This window comes from Nerophis ophidion, linkage group LG16 (genome assembly GCF_033978795.1).
Source record: "Nerophis ophidion isolate RoL-2023_Sa linkage group LG16, RoL_Noph_v1.0, whole genome shotgun sequence".
Taxonomy (NCBI): domain Eukaryota; kingdom Metazoa; phylum Chordata; class Actinopteri; order Syngnathiformes; family Syngnathidae; genus Nerophis; species Nerophis ophidion.
Window position 1 is genome coordinate 29,308,487 of NC_084626.1, and position 23,058 is coordinate 29,331,544.

The window sequence follows — 23,058 nt, forward strand, 5'->3', positions numbered from 1 at the left end:
CCACTGTTATATAGTGGAAACAGTTTGAACAACCCTGATTTACAGTTTTCATAGCGAAAGTACCACATATACGTTAAGTAAGGCTTTTGTAGCAACTGTGATTAATCTGACTTAAACAAATATTTCACAACACTAAAAAAACTAAAATGGCAATGCAGCACAACACACATTGCGCAACAAGCGCAGCAAGCAGAATTCTCTTTGACCACCACCTGGGTCACTAAACTTAGTACAAATAAAAACTACTTAGGTAAAATATTACATTTATGACAACGTAACACCTACAATAGCTAAGAGTCACTAAAGCTGTTGTTGAACTCGTCAACAAATTTAGTCACATGGTTATTTAGCATGACCCTGACTATACCTTCGATTTTACAATTCAACAATAAAAGGCGTTTCAGAGTCACTATTAATGGATGTATGAACAAAAATACACTTGTCGTTCTTATCTTGTGTTGCATTTCACAAAAGGTTGTATATATTACAATGTAATGTCATCAGTAATTAATTAGGCACATAATTAGAAACACACAGCTTAGCCAGTAGGGCATTTTAAGGAGTTTATTTTCGGGCAAGGCTCTGCGGCCCGTAATGTTTTTTTTATTGGTCTGCGGGCACATTGCAGAAATAAATTAAACCCCAAAATTATCTTACGTAAACGGAGAAATGAAAAAAGACTGAAATTATGACACCAATATCCATAGTAACAAAAAGCGCTATCTTTAAATATATACATGACCTTTTTTTTTTTTTAGCCTTTTTACATGATACAAATATAAATACAAAAATAACAAAGTGGCCCCTTATATTATCTTATAATATATAGTGGAAACCCTGATTTACAGTTTTAATGGCAAAAACTTCACTAGTTCCTATACTAAAGTCAGGAAAATATATATCACTTTAAGTTAGTTATGAATAAAAATATTTAAAAATAATTATTCCAATTGAAAATCAGTTTTCATTGAAGTCAAACTGGTAAACACGTTTCTACTTGTCCGACCATATGTATAGCAATAGATACTACTATCTATCCTTGTTACAACGAAGATCAGTCGTCAAGGGATCGTGTTGAATGGTTTGGTGCAGCATCAGTGCCAGTAGACCGGCTCTGTTGGTCATAGCAGTCCTGACATTCCGTTCTTGTTCAAAGAGCTCGTCCAACTTGTACCACTACAGGTGCAGAAACGATACAAGTTGTGAATAATACAGCTTGCACCTTAAAGGCCTACTGAAACCCACTACTACCCACCACGCAGTCTGATAGTTTATACATCAATGATGAAATATTAACATTGCAACACATGCCAATACGGCCTTTTTAGTTTACTAAATTGCAATTTTAAATTTCCCGCGGAGTTTATTGTTGAAAACGTCGAGAAATGATGACGCATGCGCGTGACGTCACGGACTGTAAGGAAATATTAGCGCTGCACGACTCGCGGCTAAAAGTAGTCTTCTTTAATTGCATAATTACACAGTATTCTGGACATCTGTGTTGCTGAATCTTTTGCGATTTGTTCAATTAATAATGGAGAAGTCAAAGTAGAAAGATGGAGTTGGGAAGCTTTAGCCTTTAGCCACACAAACTCACGGTGATTCCTTGTTTAAAATTCCCGGAGGTGAAACTTTACTATGGATCAGAGCGGTCAAGCGGACATGGATCCCGACCAAATGTCAACCAGCAGTTTTCGGTGAGAAAATTGTGGTAAAAAGTCGCCTCTTACCGGAGATCAGCTGAGCTTGCGCCGTCCATACAGCTCCCGTCGACTTCCCTCAGAGACTGGCCTCAAGACACCCGTGGACACACCCCTCCGACTATCAGGTACTATTAAACTAACTAAAACACTAGCAACACAATAGAAAGATAAGGGATTTCCCAGCATTATCCCTAATAAATGTGTCTAAACACATCTGAATCCGTCCCAATGCAATCGCCTTTTTTTTTTTTAAACTAGATTTTTTTCTTTTTTCTAATACTTCGCTATCAATATCCTCAAACACAAATCTTTCATCCTCGCTCAAATTAATGGGTAAATTGTCGTTTTCTCGGTCCGAATAGCTCCCATTAAAAACAATGTGAATATGTGTGGAGCCCTTCAACTCTTGACGTCACGCGCACATACTTCCGGCAAAGGCAGGGCTTTTCTATTAGCGACCAAGAGTTGCGAACTTTATCGTCCATGTTCTCTACTAAATCCTTTCAGCAAAAATATGGCAATATCGCGAAATGATCAAGTATGACACATAGAATGGACCTGCTATCCCCGTTTAAATAAGAAAATCTCATTTCAGTAGGCCTTTAAAACTGTACTCAGTATTTATGTACCCACCACTCGGACTCGCTCCAAATCCACTTCAGCCCTCCTGAGCTTTTCCCAGTTGTAATGTTTGTTGCATTTCCGTTTGGAAACTCTGCAGTATTCTCCTGTCAACTCGAAGACGTTTTTCACCAAGGGACAACCACACACCTCGTCCACAGAAATCTACTCGGAAGATGGATGAAATGGGAGAAAAACCCACAGAACAAAAGTAGGGTTAGGTGTTTATTGTGGATGACAGAAACACAGCTGCCCTCACCTTAGGGTCTCTGGAATGTTCTGGACACAAAACTTGAAGCCTCTTGCAGTACGTTTTGCTTTGGGGATTGTACACGTCACAGAAAAGTCTGGTTGCTCTGCGGCGAAAAATACAAAAAAACAATAAAATATTATATCGCGACTAAACTGACAGGAAGTTCCGTGTTTTCCCTACCCTTCGATTCTTGTAGGATACATGGAACCAAAGGAGGTCTGACTCTCGTACTGTGAAGATACAATGATACTTTTTCAACAATTTTCATATGACAATGTTTTCCTTTAACGTCTCAAGTTAAGAAGGAGCCACTACAATGTATGAAAATGTCACCTTTGCATAGCATCTCTCCATATGTCTCAGTGCCACTTTTGGATTGACAGGATGGCTGCAGGACACGCAAAAAATTTGGAGGTCTGTGTCTTCACCATCCCCTTCATTCACCTGCAAATAGTAGACGGAAAACACAAGGTTAAAATTTGTGCTGTCAAACTATGCTTTTTAAAAAATAATAATATTAAATTACACTTTGAACTTTGATTAATCATAATTAATCAAATTAAATTACTGGCTTGCATAATTTGAATGAACAATTAGCCACTTTTCAGGTGGTGTGGTTAAGGTAATAGAGCTTGTGCTATCAAAATTAACTGCGTGATTAATCTGCCTTTACACGTGATTACTGTATTTTCCTGGGCTATAAGGTGCTACTTTTTCCCCAAGCTTTGAACCCTGCGGCTTACATAAATGTAAGGATTTTTCTTTCCCAGTGGCTAATTTATGGAATGGATTAAGCAAAGAAATCAAACAATGTACTAAAACGATTCACCGTTTACAAATCACAAGGAAGAGGAATCCTGATAACTTGAAGCTTATTAAAAAGGAGAAAATCTTATTCATCTCATAATGACTTTTCTGTTTTGTTTTTTGATCAGCTGTTTTACTGCCATGTTACAGGCATCGGGGCGGTTTAGCTCGGTTGGTAGAGTTGCCGTGCTAGCAACTTGAGGGTTGCAGGTTCGATTCCCACTTCTGCCAACCTAGTCACTGCCGTTGTGTCCTTGGGCAAGACACTTTACCCACCTGGTCCCAGTGCCACCCACACTGCTTTGAATGTAACTTAGATATTGGGTTTCACTATGTAAAGTGCTTTAAGTCACTAGAGAAGAAGCGAAATATAAATAAAATTCACTTCACTTCACTTGTAAACAATTGATGTATGTACATAAACATTCACAAAATGATTCTATGTGATTATGTCATTTCATAAAGTACCAGTTTAAATCTGTGCCTTATAGTCCAGTGGAGCTAATATATGAAATATTTTGTTTTCTCCTAAAATTTAGAGGGTGCGGCCTGGAAAATACAATCTTGGTTAATTCTAAAACAGCTTTAGTTGAAATAAAATCTTCAGTGTTGCTCACAGGATTACAAACTATTTATTTCAGTGTGTGTCTGTGTCCCATTTTGAATAATTGGCCATGACGCATGTGCATGTCATTTTAGGGAGGCAAAGAGTAAGCAATACAATTATGTTTAGAAGAAATAAAACAAATTATTCTGTTGCTTCTTTCGGCAGGCTGTCAAAAATAACGGGTTTAATCATAAAAAAAAAAAAAAGATGATCACATAATTTATGATATACGCAGATTCATCTCGCAACTAACTTTGACTCTATCTTAAATGTGGATAATTACCTGAAAGGCGGCGCAGGTTGTTATGTGGTTGGTTATCTAGGGCCTTTTTTATCAAGTGTCTTAGAGTGCCATTTTACACGAAATTTAGTCCTACTCTCAAACTTAAGAATAAAAGCTATTTATCAACTTTCTTAAAGGGGAACATTATCACAATTTCAAAAGGGTTAAAAACATTAAAAACCAGTTACCAGTGGCTTGTTGTATTTTTTTTCAAAATTTTACCGGTCCCGGAATATCCCTAAATAAAGCTTTAAAGTGCCTTATTTTCGCTATCTTCGAAACCACTATCCATTTTCCTGTGACGTCATACAGTGCTGCCAATGTAAACAAACAATGGAAATACCACAGCAAGATATAGTGACATTAGCTCGGATTCAGACTCGGATTTCAGCGGTTTAAGCGATTCAATAGATTACGCATCTATTGAAACAGATGGTTGGATTATGAAAGTATTGAAGAAGAAACTGAAGCTATTGAGCGAATAGCTATTGACGCTATTAGAATGACTCCTACTCTCCACGACATTTAAGAGACCTTCAGGAGGTTTCCTAAGTGGTTAGGAGTTGCCAGCGGGGAATGGCGCTGAGGCGAGAGAGACGTGCGCGAACGTGCGTGGTTTTCTTTTCAATTCCATGTTGATTTCTGCATGTGGCTGCAGTGGGCTAGTATATATAGGGCCACCCACACCAGTTTCAAATTAGTTTCCTAACTAATGAATTGGAAAGAAAAGGAAACATTTATTTTTCTATTCATTGCCAATCCATCCATCCATCCATCTTCTTCCGCTTATCCGAGGTCGGGTCGCGGGGGCAGCAGCCTAAGCAGGGAAGCCCAGACTTCCCTCTCCCCAGCGACTTCGTCTAGCTCTTCCCGGGGGATCCCGAGGCGTTCCCAGGCCAGCCGGGAGACATAGTCTTCCCAACGTGTCCTGGGTCTTCCCCGTGGCCTCCTACCGGTTGGACGTGCCCTAAACACCTCCCTAGGGAGGCGTTCGGGTGGCATCCTGACCAGATGCCCGAACCACCTCATCTGGCTCCTCTCGATGTGAAGGAGCAGCGGCTTTACTTTGAGTTCCTCCCGGATGGCAGAGCTTCTCACCCTATCTCTAAGGGAGAGCCCCGCCACACGGCGGAGGAAACTCATTTCGGCCGCTTGTACCCGTGATCTTATCCTTTCGGTCATGACCCAAAGCTCATGACCATAGGTGAGGATGGGAACGTAGATCGACCGGTAAATTGAGAGCTTTGCCTTCCAGCTCAGCTCCTTCTTCACCACAACGGATTGGTACAACGTCCGCATTACTGAAGACGCCGCACCGATCCGCCTGTCGATCTCACGATCCACTCTTCCCCCACTCGTGAACAAGACTCCTAGGTACTTGAACTCCTCCACTTGGGGCAGGGTCTCCTCCCCAACCCGGAGATGGCATTCCACCCTTTTCCGGGCGAGAACCATGGACTCGGACTTGGAGGTGCTGATTCTCATTCCGGTCGCTTCACACTCGGCTGCGAACCGATCCAGCGAGAGCTGAAGATCCCGGCCAGATGAAGCCATCAGGACCACATCGTCTGCAAAAAGCAGAGACCTAATCCCGCGGCCACCAAACCGGAACCCCTCAACGCCTTGACTGCGCCTAGAAATTCTGTCCATAAAAGTTATGAACAGAATCGGTGACAAAGGGCAGCCTTGGCGGAGTCCAACCCTCACTGGAAACGTGTCCGACTTACTGCCAGCAATGCGGACCAAGCTCTGACACTGATCGTACAGGGATCGGACTGCCACAATAAGACAGTCCGATACCCCATTGCCAATATTGTTTGTTTTGTATTATTTTGTAGTTTATTGTCAAAATATACACTCCCATTGTCCACTTAAATATTTCTAAGATATTTATTTTTTCTTAGACAAGGGATTCCCTTCCGTGATTGGTCATTCCATAGACACAGAAATGACATTACCTAAAATTCCGTATATGGCACATATTAATGTCGTAATTCAGCTCTGAGTGTGACACTTAAAATTCAGTCCTACACTTCGCTGAAAGTGTGAGTAAGACACTCGATAACTAACTTTTAAGTGCAGCTTTCAGCGAAAAATTTCTTTACTCATAAGTCAACTCTTAGCAGACTTCTTAGGAGTAATTCTAAGAAGCTAGATAAATGCGGCCCCAGGTCAATGCGTAAGTCAGTGCAAAGATGAGTGAGGAGACTTTGTTGTGCTCGCTAGCATAGTTTACTTCAACATATACCTTGATGTGACTTCCAATCAAACAGTTGACAGGTTTTGAAAAAATGAATGACGTGCATTCAAATAAAACATTTGAAAAATGCTCCTGTATGACATTTGGACAGTAAAATTGCCTTTGTCTCCAAATATCGGGGTCTTTTTCAAGTCAATTCAAATATTGCAAGTGGGTAATAACCAATGATTAATCCTGATTAATCCCAAACTCAAAAGTGTGAGTAATGTAATTTTTTTAATTATCGCAGTTTTTTTTCATAGTTTGGCCTGGGGTGCGACTTATACTCAGGAGCGACTTATGTGTGAAATTATTAACACATTACCGTAAAATATCAAATATTATTATTTCGCTCATTCACGTAAGAGACTAGACGTATAAGATTTCATGGGATTTAGCGATTAGGAGTGACAGATTGTTTGTTTGGTAAACGTATAGCATGTTCTATATGTTATAGTTATTTGAATGACTCTTCCCATAATATGTTACGTTAACATACCAGGCACTTTCTCAGTTGGTTATTTATGCATCATATAACGTACACTTATTCAGCCTGTTGTTCACTATTCTTTGTTTATTTTAAATTGCCTTTCAAATGACGGCGTGGCGCAGTGGGAGAGTGGTCGTGCGCAACCTGAGGGTCCCTGGTTCAATCCCCACCTAGTACCAACCTCGTCACGTCCGTTGTGTCCTGAGCAAGACACTTCACCCTTGCTCCTGATGGGTGCTGGTTAGCGCCTTGCATGGCAGCTCCCTCCATCAGTGTGTGAATGGGTAAATGTGGAAGTAGTGTCAAAGCACTTTGAGTACCTTGAACGTAGAAAAGCGCTATACAAGTACAACCCATTTATCATTTAAATGTCTATTCTTGGTGTTGGGTTTTATCAAATAAATTTCCCCCCAAAATGCGACTTATACTCCAGTGCGACTTATATATGTTTTTTTTTCCTTCTTTATTATGCATTTTCGGTAAATGCGACTTATACTCTGGAGTGACTAATACTCCGAAAAATATGGTAATCATTTGACAGCACTTGTCTAAATAATTGCAAAGTTGGCAACATTGATCCCTCCTGTTATGTCATCTTATTCTCTGGCAGACCAGGTGCATGTATGAGGTGTTAAAAAGTAGTTAAGACAACATCAACTGTATGTGGTTTAAACGACAACATCCACAACACATCTACTAAAGATTCAGTAAAAGACAACATCACCTCCTCGTCTTGCTGCACCACCTGCTGCTTGGCCTTGGCGATGATGCCTTCCAGCTCGTGGAAGCGGCGCTCCATTTCGGTGAGACGCAAGCGTGCGTTCTGCTGCTCCCTGCGAATGCGCTCCAGTTGCTTCTTCCCGTGCTCCTCTGCAATGCAGGGACTCTGCTGCCATTGCTGGATCCTCTGGGGGAGGATTTCATAAATTCGACTGTAGAGAGAGCCGTACACACACATTAGAGGGTGGCTATTACGCATTGTGTCTATTATTAGTGGATCACAATGGATAAACAAGTATCTCTGGTTTCAGTATAACCCCACAAGTGGAGATACACTTTTAAGCTAGCTAGCAAGATAATGCTAGTAGGTCCATAAATTCATCAAACTGGTCATCAATCACAATTTTTAGATCATTTTTAATTGAATAGGGCAAAACTGACCGACTAACAAGAGTTTTACTGCGGTTATTGTCATTACTGTTGCATCCTTAATATACAGTACAGGCCAAACGTTTGGACACACCTTCTCCTCATCCAATACGTTTTCTTTATTTTCATGACTATTTACATTGTAGATTGTCACTGAAGGCATCAAAACTATGAATGAACACATGTGGAGTTACTGTTTGTACTTAACAAAAAAGGTGAAATAACTGAAAACCCATCCATCCATCCATCCATCCACTTTCTACCGCTTATTCCCTTTTGGGGTCGCGGGGGGCGCTGCCGCCTATCTCAGCTACAATCGGGCGGAAGGTGGGGTACACCCTGGACAAGTCGCCACCTCATCGCAGGGCCAACACAGATAGACAGACAACATTCACACTCACATTCACACACTAGGGCCAATTTAGTTTTGCCAATCAACTTATCCCCAGGTGCATGTCTTTGGAAGTGGGAGGAAGCCGGAGTACCCGGAGGGAACCCACGCATTCACGGGGAGAACATGCAAACTCCACACAGAAAGATCCCGAGCCTGGATTTGAACCCAGGACTGCAGGACCTTCGTATTGTGAGGCAGACGCACTAACCCCTCTGCCACCGTGAAGCCCAACTGAAAACATGTTTTATATTCTAGTTTCTTCAAAATAACCACCCTTTGCTCTGATTAGTGCTTTGCACACTCTTGGCATTCTCTCGATGAGCTTCAAGCACACCTGTGAAGTGAAAACCATTTCAGGTGACTCTTGAAGCTCATTAAGTGAATGCCAAGAGTGTGCTACAAATTAATCAGAGCAAAGGGTGGCTATTTTGAGACTGCAGAAGATGATGTCAATCTCCGAAAATAGTCGAAGATATTCGGAGCGGAATATTCAACATGGCTGACTGAATTTGTGGCATTTTGTGATGTTTAAACAGTGTTTTCACATACTTTGCGGATTGTAAATACAGTTGGATATGGTCACAATGAAACACAGAAAAGCATATAAAGTAGGGTTGGGTGATATGGCCTTTTTTTAATATTGCAATATTTTTTTTAGGCCATATCGCGATACACGATATATATCTCGATCATTTGCCTTAGCTTTGAATTAGCACACGATACATATAATCACACCAGTATGATGATTCTATGTGTCTACACTAAAACATTCTTGTTCATACTGCATTAATATATGCTCATTTTAAACTTTCATGCAGGAAATCACAACTAACGAAATCAATATTTTTTTCATACAATGTTGATGTGGAAATGTTTGCCTCGGCATTTTGATGGTGTGGGCGTGTGGCACCGAACAGAGACGTTGACATGCGTAGTACTCTTCATTCTCTAGCAGGTGACTTTTCAAATGATGCTACGTATTAGCAGTAATGCTACGTTTTATAGCAACGCCGTTTTGCCCCACACTTGACAAATTACGGTTGTCTGTTCGACATATTCCCATTTGAAGCCAAACCACCGCCAGACGATGGACCCCCTGCTGTTTTTCTTGGGAATTAATTATTTTCTTCATTTGTTACCAGATTCGCACCTTCTTTCTTTCGTATCACCACTCGCACGGCCACGCTAGCATCACAGCTAACGTCACCCATGCTGCTACCGCTCTGCTCCGCGAGGGCGTATCCGTATGTGACTTATGACGTGACAGTATGTGACGTATGTAAGAAGGTGCGCTTGCTGTCTGTGAGAAGGACGGACAAGATAGAGCGAGGAGAGCCTGTAGTGTAATGCCAGCACTGTGTGAGAACGTATACTCGGGAATCCCGATAGTCTTTTTCTATATCACACAGAGACAAACCTGCGATATATCAACTATATCGATATATCGCCCAACCCTAATATAAAGTCAACGTGTTTTTCCACTTTACTGATACTTTAAGTCAGGGGCGCTCACACTTTTTCTGCAGGCGAGCTACTTTTCAATTGACCAAGTCGAGGAGATCTACCTCATTCCTATTTATAATTTATATTTATTTATTTATGAAAGAGACATTTTTGTTAACAAGTTAATGGTGTTTAATGATAATACAAGCATGTTTAACACACTTAGATTCCTTTCTTTCATGAAGACAAGAATATAAGTTGGTGTATTACCTGATTTTGATGACTTGCATTGATTGGAATCAGACAGTGGTGCTGATAACGTCCGCATTTTCAAATGGAGGAAAAAAAAAAGTCCCCCTTTCTGTCCAATACCACATGAAAGTGGTTGGATTTGGCATCTCATTTGTCCAACTTGCATACTCGTTTTTAAACACTTTGTTATGAGAGTAGCATATGTGTGTGGCCCTTTAATGTCTGGCAGCAGGTGAGTGACGTCAGTGAGTGTGCGGGTGGGCAAGCAAGTGAGAAAGCGGTCGCTGAGGGCGGGGGAGAAATACATTGGCATCAAACTCCGTAGCTTGCTAGCTTGTGCACGCTAGCTTTCTGAGACTCTTATTTTGTTAACACAGGCAGGATGAAACAGGTCTTTTATGGTGAAGACAGGAACTGTGCAGTCGGTCTTTAGAGTTTTGACAGTAGGTACGGAGTCTCTAGAAATAAAATGTGTTTCTCTGCGTCCGCCCTGTTAGTGATTTTTTTCTTAAATATGAGCTTGCAGCAGCCGGCGTCATCTCACAAGATCCTCGGGTGCCGAGAATGTCAAACAACTGACGAAAGTGAAGTCTTGGTATGATTGATGATTGCTCATTTTTATGTCTATTTTTTAATGCCTGGCTTGAGATCGACTGACACACCCTCCGAGATCGACCAGTCGATCGCGATCGACGTAATGGGCACCCCTGCTTTAAGTCAAATGGGCGCTCTATTTAAGTTATGTTCCATTGTAGCACTAGAGGGAGCCAAAGTGCTGACTTAAAGGCCTACTGAAACCCACTACTACCCACCACGCAGTCTGATAGTTTATATATCAATGATGAAATATTAACATTGCAACACATGCCAATGCGGCCTTTTTAGTTTACTAAATTGCAATTTTAAATTTCCCGGGAGTTCCTTCTTGAAAACGTCGCGTAATGATGACGTATCCGCGTGACGTCACGGGCTGTTAGGAAATATGAGCACTGCACACACACACAGCTAAAAGTCGTCTCTTTTACCGCCCATGGGACGGCGTGGCGCAGTGGGAGAGTGGCCGTGCGCAACCCGAGGGTCACTGGTTCAAATCCCATCTAGAACCAACCTCGTCACGTCCGTTGTGTCCTGAGCAAGACACTTCACCCTTGCTCCTGATGGGTGCTGGTTGGCGCCTTGCATGGCAGCTCCCTCCATCAGTGTGTGAATGTGTGTGTGAATGGGTAAATGTGGAAGTAGTGTCAAAGCGCTATTCAAGTACAACCCATTTATCATTTATTTATTTATAATTACACAGTATTTTGGAGATCTTTTGCAATTTGTTCAATTAATAATGGAGAAGTCAAAGTAGAAAGATGGAGTTGGGAAGCTTTAGCCTTTAGCCACACAAACACACGGTGATTCCTTGTTTAAAATTCCCGGAGGTGAAACCTTACTATGGATCACAGCGGACATGGATCCCGACCGAATGTCAACCAGCAGGTTTCGGTGAGAAAATTGTGGTAAAAAAGTCGCCTCTTACCGGAGATCAGCTGAGCTTGTGCCGCCCATAAAGCTGCCGTCGACTTCCCTGAGACACTGCGCATCAACACACTCGTGGACACACAGCTACGACTATCAGGTACTATTACACTCACTAAAACACTAGCAACACAATAAAAAGACAAGGGATTTCCCAGAATTATTCTAGTAAATGTGTCTAAAAACATCTGAATCCGTCCCAATGCAATCGCGTATTTTTTTTTTTCAAGTCCGTTGCTATCAATATCCTCAAACACGAAACTTTCATCCTCGCTCAAATTAATGGGGAGATTGTCGTTTTCTCGGTCCGAATAGCTCTTTTTGTTGGAGGCTCCCATTAAAAACAATGTGAGGATGTGAGGAGCCATCAACATGTGACGTCATCGTCTGCGACTTCCGGTAGAGGCAGGGCTTTTCTGTTAGCACCAAAAGTTGCGAACTTTATCGTGGATGTTCTCTACTAAATCCTTTCAGCAAAATATGTCAATATCGCAAAATGATCAAGTATGACACATCGAATGGACCTGCTATCCCAGTTTAAATAAGAATATCTCATTTCAGTAGGCCTTTAAACTACAACAATATTCTGCAAGAATGCAAAAAATAATAATAAAACAATCCTTTTTCGTTTGTTTTCTCTGTACGCATCTCACACGGCACTAATAGATCTGAATAACGAAGTGAAAGGTCTTACTTGGCAGCTAACTTCATGCCACATTCCTCGGAGCAGTATTTGGAGTTGACTTTTGCAGACGTAACGCAGTTTGGCCCAAGACACTGACGTCGCCCTCCATGATCGCGCACATCGCCCCTCTCACTGTGTCGATTTCTGTCTCGGTGCTTCTGCTTCTGCTTGTGGCGCCGGGACTCTTTCTGAACGACATCATTATTGTCCAGAGTGTTATCTTGTATGTTAGCACAATTAATTTTCCATAAGAAGGTAGCGATCTTACTTTCTTGTCAAACTTCTTTTCTCGTCTTTTGACATGTTTCACCTTCACGGCTTTCTTTCGCACGACAGAACTAAAAGGTGGCTCGTCGTCGTCGTCGTCAGTCCCCCACGCCTGGTAGGGAGGGGAGTCAAAAAAACGGCTCAGCGTGCGGTTGCTATCAAAATGCTTTGAACTGAGTTGGCGTGAGAGTAAAATGTTGTGCTACCATGTTGTTGTTGATCCCCGCTGCTTTGTATTGGCGGTAGAGATCAACCTCGCTGTCGTAGTCTTCAGAGTAGCGTCTGCGTCTGTGGTGGTAGTTGTCCCTTCTCTCTCGTAAAGACATTTCCTCTTCTTTCACACGTAGCATTTTCTGTATATAACAAGAATTCACAACAACAAAAAATATTATTATAAAATATTTTGATTAGCAATGTTCCCATTAGAAATTTATGCTGCAGATTCAGAGACCAATCATCCATGAGAGAGATTGGCCTTTACCAATAACAAGCACATATATTACCTGTAATTTATTTTTAAATTATTATTCACGGTGAGTGCTACTGACGATTTAACAATATCAACACAATATTTAAACTAACGCCGTATTCTCTTTTATTACATACAGTTGTTTGAGCAAAACATAGTCAATAGTACAGATTAACTCCTATGTGTCAAAATTAGGGCCCGCGGGTATGGCCCCAGAAATTACATTTGATTAGTATTAGAACCGGCTATATGTTCCTATAACAATCTATAAGATTAATATACGTTGCGTCTCTCTCTTCCCTTTCATCTTTCGGTATTCCTTTTTTTTGTTTTCATTTAATTTCATTTATTTTTTTATTATCTTTCTAGCTATCATTATGTATACGTATTGTTGCATTTGAACAACTGTATTGTTGATAATAGAGGTAAACTATTGGTTTTGTTCATGATCAGTAGCGCTTTTTCTATTGGTATTTGTATTGCTCCAGTTTTAGTGTAAAAATGCTCATTGTCATTACTATATTATTATTTATTTCGCTAACTGCTTATTTGCTATCACTTTTACGATCATATTTGTACATATTGTATGTGCTGGTGTTGTTCTATTGTTGCTGTTGTTGTTATTGTTGTATTTGCTGTTGTTGTTTTTTTCTCTCTGTCTAATCCCCCTCTTATCCCCACAATTTCCCCCTCTGTCTTCCTTTTTTTTTTCTCTTTCTATCCCCTCCTGCTCCGGCCCGGCTGCACCAAATGATAACATAAATACATTTAATAAAGTCAAATTCAAATAAGGCAACAAGAGAAGTATCCTACACTTCTCTTTTGTAAAGTAAATCTGAACAGCCGATATGGGCATCTACATCAACTATATGATTTGCCTGAGAGGTTGGACAGGACAAAAAAAAAAAAAAAAAAAAAAAGTATAGAACCGGCCCGCAGGCCACAGCCGCCTGCAGCTGTTTTGCACGCACCAATACTCCATCAGTGTTGGCGCTATCAATTTTCAAAATGGGTTACCACAGTAAATATTTGGGGTCCCACTTTTTTGTAACCGTTTTGAAAAAAAAAAGATAAATGTACCGTATTTTTCGGAGTATAAGTTGCACCTAAAATCATTATGCCGAAAATGCATAATAAAGAAGGAAAAAAACATATATAAGTCGCACTGGAGAATATGTCGCAAATTTTGGGGAAATTTATTTGATAAAACCTAACACCAAGAATAGTGAACAACAGGCTGAATAAGTGTACGTTATATGACGCATAAATAACCAACTGAGAACGTGTATGGTATGTTGACGTAACTATAACATATAGAAAATGCAGTACGTTTACCAAACAATCTGCCACTCCTAATCGCTAAATCCGATGAAATCTTATACGTCTAGTCTCTTACGTGAATGAGCTGAATAATATTTGATATTTTACGGTAATGTGTTAATAATTTCACACATAAGTCGCTCCTGAGTATAAGTCACACCCCCGGTCGAACTATGACAAAAAACTGCGACTTATAGTCCGAAAAATATGGTATGCATTATCCTGTTATATCTCACATTCTATATTTTGTTTTGGAAAAAGGTTGTCATAAACGTTAATTCATTTAAAAAGATAATACAAAAGAAAACTAATTTTGATGTATATGTACTTTTTTTCAGTTGTAATCATTTATTCACTTTATTCTTTCCTTCACGGATCTAAACTTTACCGCTGCCGGTTTATTTTTCTATATTTTTATTGTAATATTTTCAGAATGTGTAGGTTCTAAAAAGTAAGACGAAGAAAACCATCTGAAGTTGTCTTTATTTTTTAGTTTTAATGCCAGGATTTTAATAGTCCAGCGCCTAGTGTGCACAGATTTTCCTTCATGCGGCCCCTGAGCTAAAATGAGTTTGACACCCTAACTAAACAGAAACATAGCTATCAATTTAAATATTTTGGTTTTTGCTCTTAAAGTTCTCCTGTATGCAGGGAATTATCCTCTAAGGTTACACGCATAAAGAAAAACAAAAAAATTATTTTGAGGAATTAAAATATCACTCCAGTCTTGCTCATATACTGATACTACCCTTGATATCGACACCACCAAGTTACGGATCGATCCGCCCTCCTCTTAAAAAGGGAAGCTTTTTAAGAGGAGGGCGATGTTGTCGATCATTCAAAATCCCTAAGGAAGAGAAGAACACATATGTTTTTCTTTTTTCATGTTTTCTAAATATTATATAAATTCAATCTAAGGAGCCTGCAGGAGTCGCTCTATTCCCCCTATTAAAACCCTTAAAAATATCAAAACACCTCCATTAAGGATTTATACGCATGGTGTAAGTATAAATGTAATGTAATAACTGGCACATTTATAATAACATTCATAATTTACGTATTTTGATCATTTTAAGTTCAAACCCCGTTTCCATTTGAGTTGGGAAATTGTGTTAGATGTAAATATAAACGGAATACAATGATTTGTAAATCCTTTTCAACCCATATTCAGTTGAATATGCTACAAAGACAACATATTTGATGTTCAAACTGATAAACATTTTTTTTCGTTGCAAATAATCATTAATTTTAGAATTTGAAGCCAGCAACACGTGACAAAGAAGTTGGGAGAGGTGGCAATAAATACTGATAAACACTTATTTGGAACATCCCACAGGTGTGCAGGCTAATTGGGAACAAGTGGGTGCCATGATTGGGTATAAAAGCAGCTTCCATGAAATGCTAAGTAATTCACAAGAAAGGATGGGGCGAGGTACACCCCTTTGTCCACAACTGCGTGAGCAAATAGTCAAACAGTTTAAGAACAACGTTTCTCAAAGTGCAATTGCAAGAAATTTAGGGATTTCAACATCTACAATCCATAATCATGATCAAGGAGCTCTTTGTATTATTAGGTCCATCAGTGCTAAATATTATAAACTTATCACTTTCCTCGGGCACTGTTCCCCTAGCATTCAAAAAAGCGGTTATTCATCCTCTTCTTGAAAGACCTAACCTCGATCCTGACCTCATGGTAAACTACCGACCGGTGTCTCACCTTCCCTTTATTTCAAAAATCCTCGAAAAAATTGTTGCGGAGCAGTTAAATGAACACTTAGCGTCTAACAATCTGTGTGAAACCTTTCAATCCGGTTTCAGGGCAAATCACTCGACGGAGACAGCCCTCGCAAAAATGACTAATGATCTATTGCTAACGATGGATTCTGATGCGTCATCTATGTTGCTTATGGATTGATCTTTCACAGTATCATGTTCTCATAGTCATCATTGTCACCGACGTCCCACTGGGTCATTATTGTCACCGATGTCCCACTGGGTGTGAGTTTTCCTTGCCCTTATGTGGGCCTACCGAGGATGTCGTAGTGGTTTGTGCAGCCCTTTGAGACACTAGTGATTTAGGGCTATATAAGTAAACATTGATTGATTGATTTATAATATAATCAAAAGGTTCAGAGAATCTGGAGAAATCACTCCACATAAGCGGAATGGCCGGAAACCAACATTGAATGACCGTGACCTTCAATGTGAAAGCCATTTATCAACAACATCCAGAAACGCCACCAGATTCTCTGGGCCCGAGATCATCTAAGATGGACTGATGCAAAGTGGAAAACTGTTCTGTGGTATGAGGACTCCACATTTCAAATTGTCTTTGGAAATATTCGGCATCGTGTCATCCGGACCAAAGGGGAAGCGAACCATCCAGACTGTTATCGACGCAAAGTCCAAAAGCCAGCATCTGTGATGGTATGGGGGTGCATTAGTGCCCAAGGCATGGGTAACTTACACATCTGTGAAGGAACCATTAATGCTGAAAGGTACATACAGGTTCTGAAACAACATATGCTGCCATCTAAGCACCGTCTTTTTCATGCTTATTTTAGCAAGGCAATGCCAAGCCATATTCAGCACGTGTTACAACAGCGTGGCTTCGTAAAAAAAGAGTGCGGGTACTTTCCTGGCCCGCCTGCAGTCCACACCTGTCTTCCATTGAAAACGTGTGGCGCATTATGAAGCGTAAAATACGACAGCGGAGACCCCGGACTGTTGAACGACTGAAGCTCTACATAAAACAAGAATGGGAAAGAATTCCACTATGAAAGCTTCAACAATTAGTTTCCTCAGTTCTCAAACGTTTATTGATTGTTTTTAAAAGAAAAGGTGATGTAACACAGTGGTGAACATGCCCTTGTCACTAATACTTCATTAATATTCAAGTCACGAAATTTAAAATGGAGTATTGCAGTCGGTTTTTGATGGTTTTTTTATTGGGTTTTATCTCACATTGATATCTAAGATATTTAGAAATGTAATTTGTTTGACGTAATGGAGGTGATTATTATTGGCTTAGGGGAGCAGCTTCACAGTGTATGGAAACACAGAATTATCTGTCAGCCCGTGGACTAAAAATATATACGGCAATAGCGATCACATACTTTATCACTAAAATCTGATCGGTGATAATCAATCGGCACATCCCTAATCTAGACTCATTCAAAATATAACGAGACAGAATTGTTTTATATTATTACACTTACCCTTGCTCGGACTTCACATTGCCTAAATCTGCATTTCTGCCTTATTTTATTGGGACCCCCGAACTTCTTCATGTCTTTACAGAAGTCACACTGGGCACAGTCCTCCGTCCTTCGGCATGGCTCACATTCACCACACATTCGAACAGAACGCTTCACCTGCAACACGTTAAAAGAGTAGCTGTAAGTAACTGGATAAAACACACTTCATAGCTTCAATGTGTATTTTAGGGAAAATATGCATTTTATTCATATCAGACAATACAACAATTTCCTGCTTGCCATAACAGTCATTCTTTTTTTCCTAATAAATGCACATCATCAACATTGATATTGAAGTGTGCATTGATAAATAATACAAAACAATCAGATTAAAAAAAACATCTACACACCACCGCTCTCATGTGGTGTGTTATATCTCATTATTATTGTATAGTATACAATATATGATAATATTGCAGCAATCGTGCATAAAGTACAGTACAGGCCAAAAGTTTGGACACACCTTTCAGGTGACTACCTCTTGAAACTCATTGAGAGAATGCCAAGAGTGTGCAAAAAAGTAATCAGAGCAAAGGGTGGCTATTTTGAAGAAACTAGAATATAAAACATGTTTTCAGTTACTTTACCTTTTTTTTTGTTAAGTACATAACTCCGCATGTGTTCATTCATTGTTTTGATGCCTTCAGTGACAATCTCCAATGAGTCATGAAAATAAAGAAAACGCATTGAATGTGAAGCTTCACATTCAATGCGAATTTACATTGTTGCTCTATGTTGATAAATATGCATTGTCCTAATTCAAATAGATAAATCTCATCTTTTCTCATACAGATTTGGATAACTCACTTTTGATCCACGCCGCCTTTCACTCCTGTAGTCTGGAGTGCTTGGGGTGCTGTACTGTCGTTCCGTCCTATCAGAGTCCGGTTCCCTCTCTCTGTTCTTCTTCTCTTTTCTATACTTTATTTCCAGGAATGGGTTTTCATCTGGTGACAGGAGGAAGACATCGATATTTGTCCCAATTTGACCCATAATGAATGCTGTAATTGTAATATTAATAATAATAATAATAATAAAGGAAGTATAAGTGTTTATATATCGTATATTATTGGTACAAATGTTTAACCAACATGTGTACAGGGATATTTCACACGTCTTTACTGTGTATGTATTTGAACAGTGTTTATCTTGTGTAAAGTAGATGTGATATTTCTAGGAAGCTCATCGTGTGTTTGAGATCGTTTATAGGGTTAGGCGAAATAAGTGCTCAACTTCAGCCTAAACACTTTCGGTCCGTAACATTGTCAATTTATGAATGTACAACTGTTTGTTTATGCAAAACTCTTTGTTTATTTTGTTGACCATTGACCGAAGAAATAACAAACTAACTGTAACCAGGGTTAAAGACCTACTGAAATGAGATTTTCTCATCAAAACGCGATAGCAGGTCCATTTTTGCCATATTTCCATATTTTTGCTGAAAGGATTTAGTAGAGAACATCGACGATAAAGTTTGGAACTTTTGGTCGCTAATAAAAATCCTTGCCTTTACCAGAAGTCGCAGACAATGATGTCACAAGGGTGAGGGCTCCTCACGTCCTCACATTGTTTATAATGGGACCCTCCAGCAGCAAGAGCTATTCGGACCGAGAAAACGACAATTTCCCCATTAATTTGAGCGGGGATAAAAGATTCGTGGATGATGATATTGATAGCGAAGGACTAGAATTTAAAAAAAAATAAATAAAGTTAAAAAAAAAAAAGGCAATTGCATTTGGACAGATTAAGATTTTTTTAGACACATTTACTATGATAATTCTGAGAAATCCCTTATCTTTCTATTGTGTTGCTAGTGTTTTAGTGAGATTAAATAGTACCTGATAGTCGGAGGGGGGTGTCCACGGGTGTCTTGACGCCAGTCTCTGAGGGAAGTCGACGGCAGCTGCATGGACGGCGCAAGCTCAGCTGATCTCCGGTAAGAGACGACTTTTTACCACAATTTTCCCGCCGAAACCTGCCGGTTGACAAGTGGTCGGGAACCCTGTTCGCTTGACCGCTCTGATCCATTGTAAAGCTTCACCTCCGGGAATTTTAAACAAGGAAACACCGTGTGTTTGTGTGGCTAAAGGCTAAAGCTTCCCACCTCCATCTTTCTACTTTGACTTCTCCATTATCAATTGAACAAATTGCACAAGATTCAGCAACACAGATGTCCAAAATACTGTTTAATCATGCGATTAAAGAAGACGACTTTTACCCGCGAGTCGTGCAGCGCTAATATTTCCTTACAGTCCGTGACGTGACGCGCATGCGTCATCATTCCGCAACGTTTTCAACAATAAACTCCGCGGGAAATTTAAAATTGCAATTTAGTAAACTAAACCGGCCATATTGGCATGTGTTGCAATGTTAATATTTCATCATTGATATATAAACTATCAAACTGCGTGGTCGGTAGTAGTAAGTTTCAGTAGGCCTTTAAGATGTTTTGATAAATCACCTCTGCAGCTCATGCAGTACCACTCCCGGATAGCCTTGGCCATCTTCTCCGTGATATTGATACAGTTGCCATGGAACCACTCGTTGCAGTTATCACAGCCACTGTGAAGAACAAAAACAATACTTAAATAATGAGAATGCACGTGCACGGACTGAAATAATTAAACAGGTGTGTGTGTGTGTGTGTGTGTGCATACATCATGAAACCATTGATGTGCGATTTTCTGCAAATGCAATACAGTGGTGCATTCTCCACATCCATACTGCCGGATTCTGGTCCGGGTGCAGGATCTATGTCAGATGCTTCGCTTTCCTAAGAAACACAAACATATTTGCATTGCATGACGCAAAACGTTTTTAAACAGAACCACTGCCTGCCCCAAGTGGAGGAGTTCAAATACCTAGAAGTCTTGTTCACAAGTGGGGGAAGAGTGGATCGTGAGATCGACAGGCGGATCGGTGCGGCGTCTTCAGTAATGCGGACGTTGTACCGATCCGTTGTGGTGAAGAAGGAGCTGAGCCGGAAGGCAAAGCTCTCAATTTACCGGTCGATCTACGTTCCCATCCTCACCTATGGTCATGAGCTTTGGGTCATGACCGAAAGGATAAGATCACGGGTACAAGCGGCCGAAATGAGTTTCTTCCGCCGTGTGGCGGGGCTCTCCCTTAGAGATAGGGTGAGAAGCTCTGCCATCCGGGAGGAACTCAAAGTAAAGCCGCTGCTCCTCCACATCGAGAGGAGCCAGATGAGGTGGTTCGGGCATCTGGTCAGGATGCCACCCGAACGCCTCCCTAGGGAGGTGTTTAGGGCAAGTCCAACCGGTAGGAGGCCACGGGGAAGACCCAGGACACGTTGGGAAGACTATGTCTCCCGGCTGGCCTGGGAACGCCTCGGGATCCCCCGGGAAGAGCTAGACGAAGTGGCTGGGGAGAGGGAAGTCTGGGTTTCCCTGCTTAGGCTGTTTCCCCCGCGACCCGACCTCGGATAAGCGGAAGAAGATGGATGGATGGATATACTAAATTGCTACACAATTATAGAACAGAATAGAATATTGATTGATTGATACATATTCCGTACAATTGACGACTAAAAGGTAACACCCGAATACGTTTTTTAACTTGTTTAAGTTGGGGTCCACGTTAATCAATTCATGGTACAAATATATACAATCAGCATAATACAGTCATCACACAGGTTAATCATCATAGTATATACATTGAATTATTTACATTATTTACAATCCGGGGGGTGGGATGAGGACCTTTGGTTGATATCAATACTTCGGTATCAACAATTACATCAACAGAGAAATGGATATTGAAACATTGTAGGTCTTATTTAGTAGGATATGTACAGCCAGAAGGGAACATAGTGAGTTCAGATAGCATGGAAAACAACACTTTAGACGTGGCGGAAATAGGCCATATTTAGATGGACTAACCAAAAAGACATAATGTAGTTAGGTCTTTCATTTGGAAAACCTACGCGCATGTCACCACTTACCATTTCAATTGGATTTGTGGTGCCTGAAGTCGTACAAAAAAAAGCCAATGGTTTAATGTCGCGTAGACAGGGATTCCATTAGCGCGCTAACAACACTAGCTGTGCGCGTCGCCTACGAAAACTACGTCATCACATTCGGTCGAACTCGTATATGTTCGTGGAAAACACAATTCTCATTGGTCAATGTTCTTCTTCTACGGCTGCAAATGAGTAGCTGCAAAACAGCACGTCTCCTTCAGGACATTTGCTGCAATGTTTTGAGATGTGATAAACTGCAGCCTGACATGTACAGTGGGGCAAAAAAAGTATTTAGTCAGCCACCGATTTTGCAAGTTCTCCCACTTAAAATGATGACAGAGGTCTGTAATTTTCATCATAGGTACACTTAGACTGTGAGAGACAGAAAGAAAAAAAAAATCCGGGAATTCACATTGTCCACCCGTCCATCCATTTCTACCGCTTATTCCCTTTGGGGTCGCGGAGGGCGCTGGTGACTATCTCAGCTACAATCGGGCGGAAGGCAGGGTGCACCCTGGACAAGTCGCCACCTCATCGCAGGGAATTCACATTGTAGGAATTTTAAAGAATGTATTTTTAAATTATGGTGGAAAATAAGTATTTGGTCAACCATTCAAAGCTCTCATTGATGGAAGGAGGTTTTGGCTCAAAATCTCATTCATTCTTTCCTTAACACGGATCAATCGTCCTGCCCCCTTAGCAGAAAAACAGCCCCAAAACATGATGTTTCCACCCCCATGCTTCACAGTAGGTATGGTGTTCTTGGGATGCAACTCAGTATTCTTCTTCCTCCAAACACGACAAGTTGAGTTTATACCAAAAAGTTCTGTTTTGGTTTCATCTGACCACATGACATTCTCCGATGTGCTCTCTGGCAAACGTCAGACGGGCCTGGACATGCACTGGCAGGGGGGACACGTCTGCCACTGCAGGATTTGATTCCCTGTCGACGTAGTGTGTTACTGATGGTAAACTTTTTTTACTTTGGTCCCAGCTCTCTGCAGGTCATTCACCAGGTCCCCCTGTGTGGTTCTGGGATTTTTGCTCACCGTTCTCATGATCATTTTGACCTCATGGGATGAGATCTTGCGTGGAACCCCAGATCGACGGAGATTATCAGTGGTCTTGTGTGTCTTCCATTTTCTGTTAATTGCTCCCACAGGTGATTTTTTCACACCAAGCTGCTTGCCTATTGTAGATTCACTCTTCCCAGTCAGGTGCAGGTCTACAATTCTTTTTCTGGTGTCCTTCGACAGCTCTTTGGTCTAGGCCATAGTGGATATATATATATATATATATATATATATATATATATA

At 40.7% G+C, this 23,058-nt stretch overlaps 1 protein-coding gene across 1 annotated transcript; it reads right to left on the reverse strand.

The window, feature by feature from the left end:
* Nucleotides 1–549: 549 nt before the first annotated feature.
* On the reverse strand, nucleotides 550–21,882 carry cxxc1b (CXXC finger protein 1b). Its single transcript, XM_061874836.1, has 14 exons — nucleotides 21,725–21,882; nucleotides 20,418–20,533; nucleotides 20,222–20,322; nucleotides 18,568–18,707; nucleotides 17,722–17,877; nucleotides 12,921–13,067; nucleotides 12,716–12,826; nucleotides 12,457–12,635; nucleotides 7,728–7,935; nucleotides 2,911–3,021; nucleotides 2,758–2,807; nucleotides 2,584–2,680; nucleotides 2,337–2,489; nucleotides 550–1,176 (listed from the first exon to the last, which is right to left on the reverse strand). Exons 1-14 carry the CDS (start codon nucleotides 21,725–21,727, stop codon nucleotides 1,030–1,032), a joined length of 1,719 nt encoding a protein of 572 aa, XP_061730820.1. The 5' UTR covers nucleotides 21,728–21,882; the 3' UTR covers nucleotides 550–1,029.
* Between the last annotated feature and the right edge of the window lie 1,176 nt (nucleotides 21,883–23,058).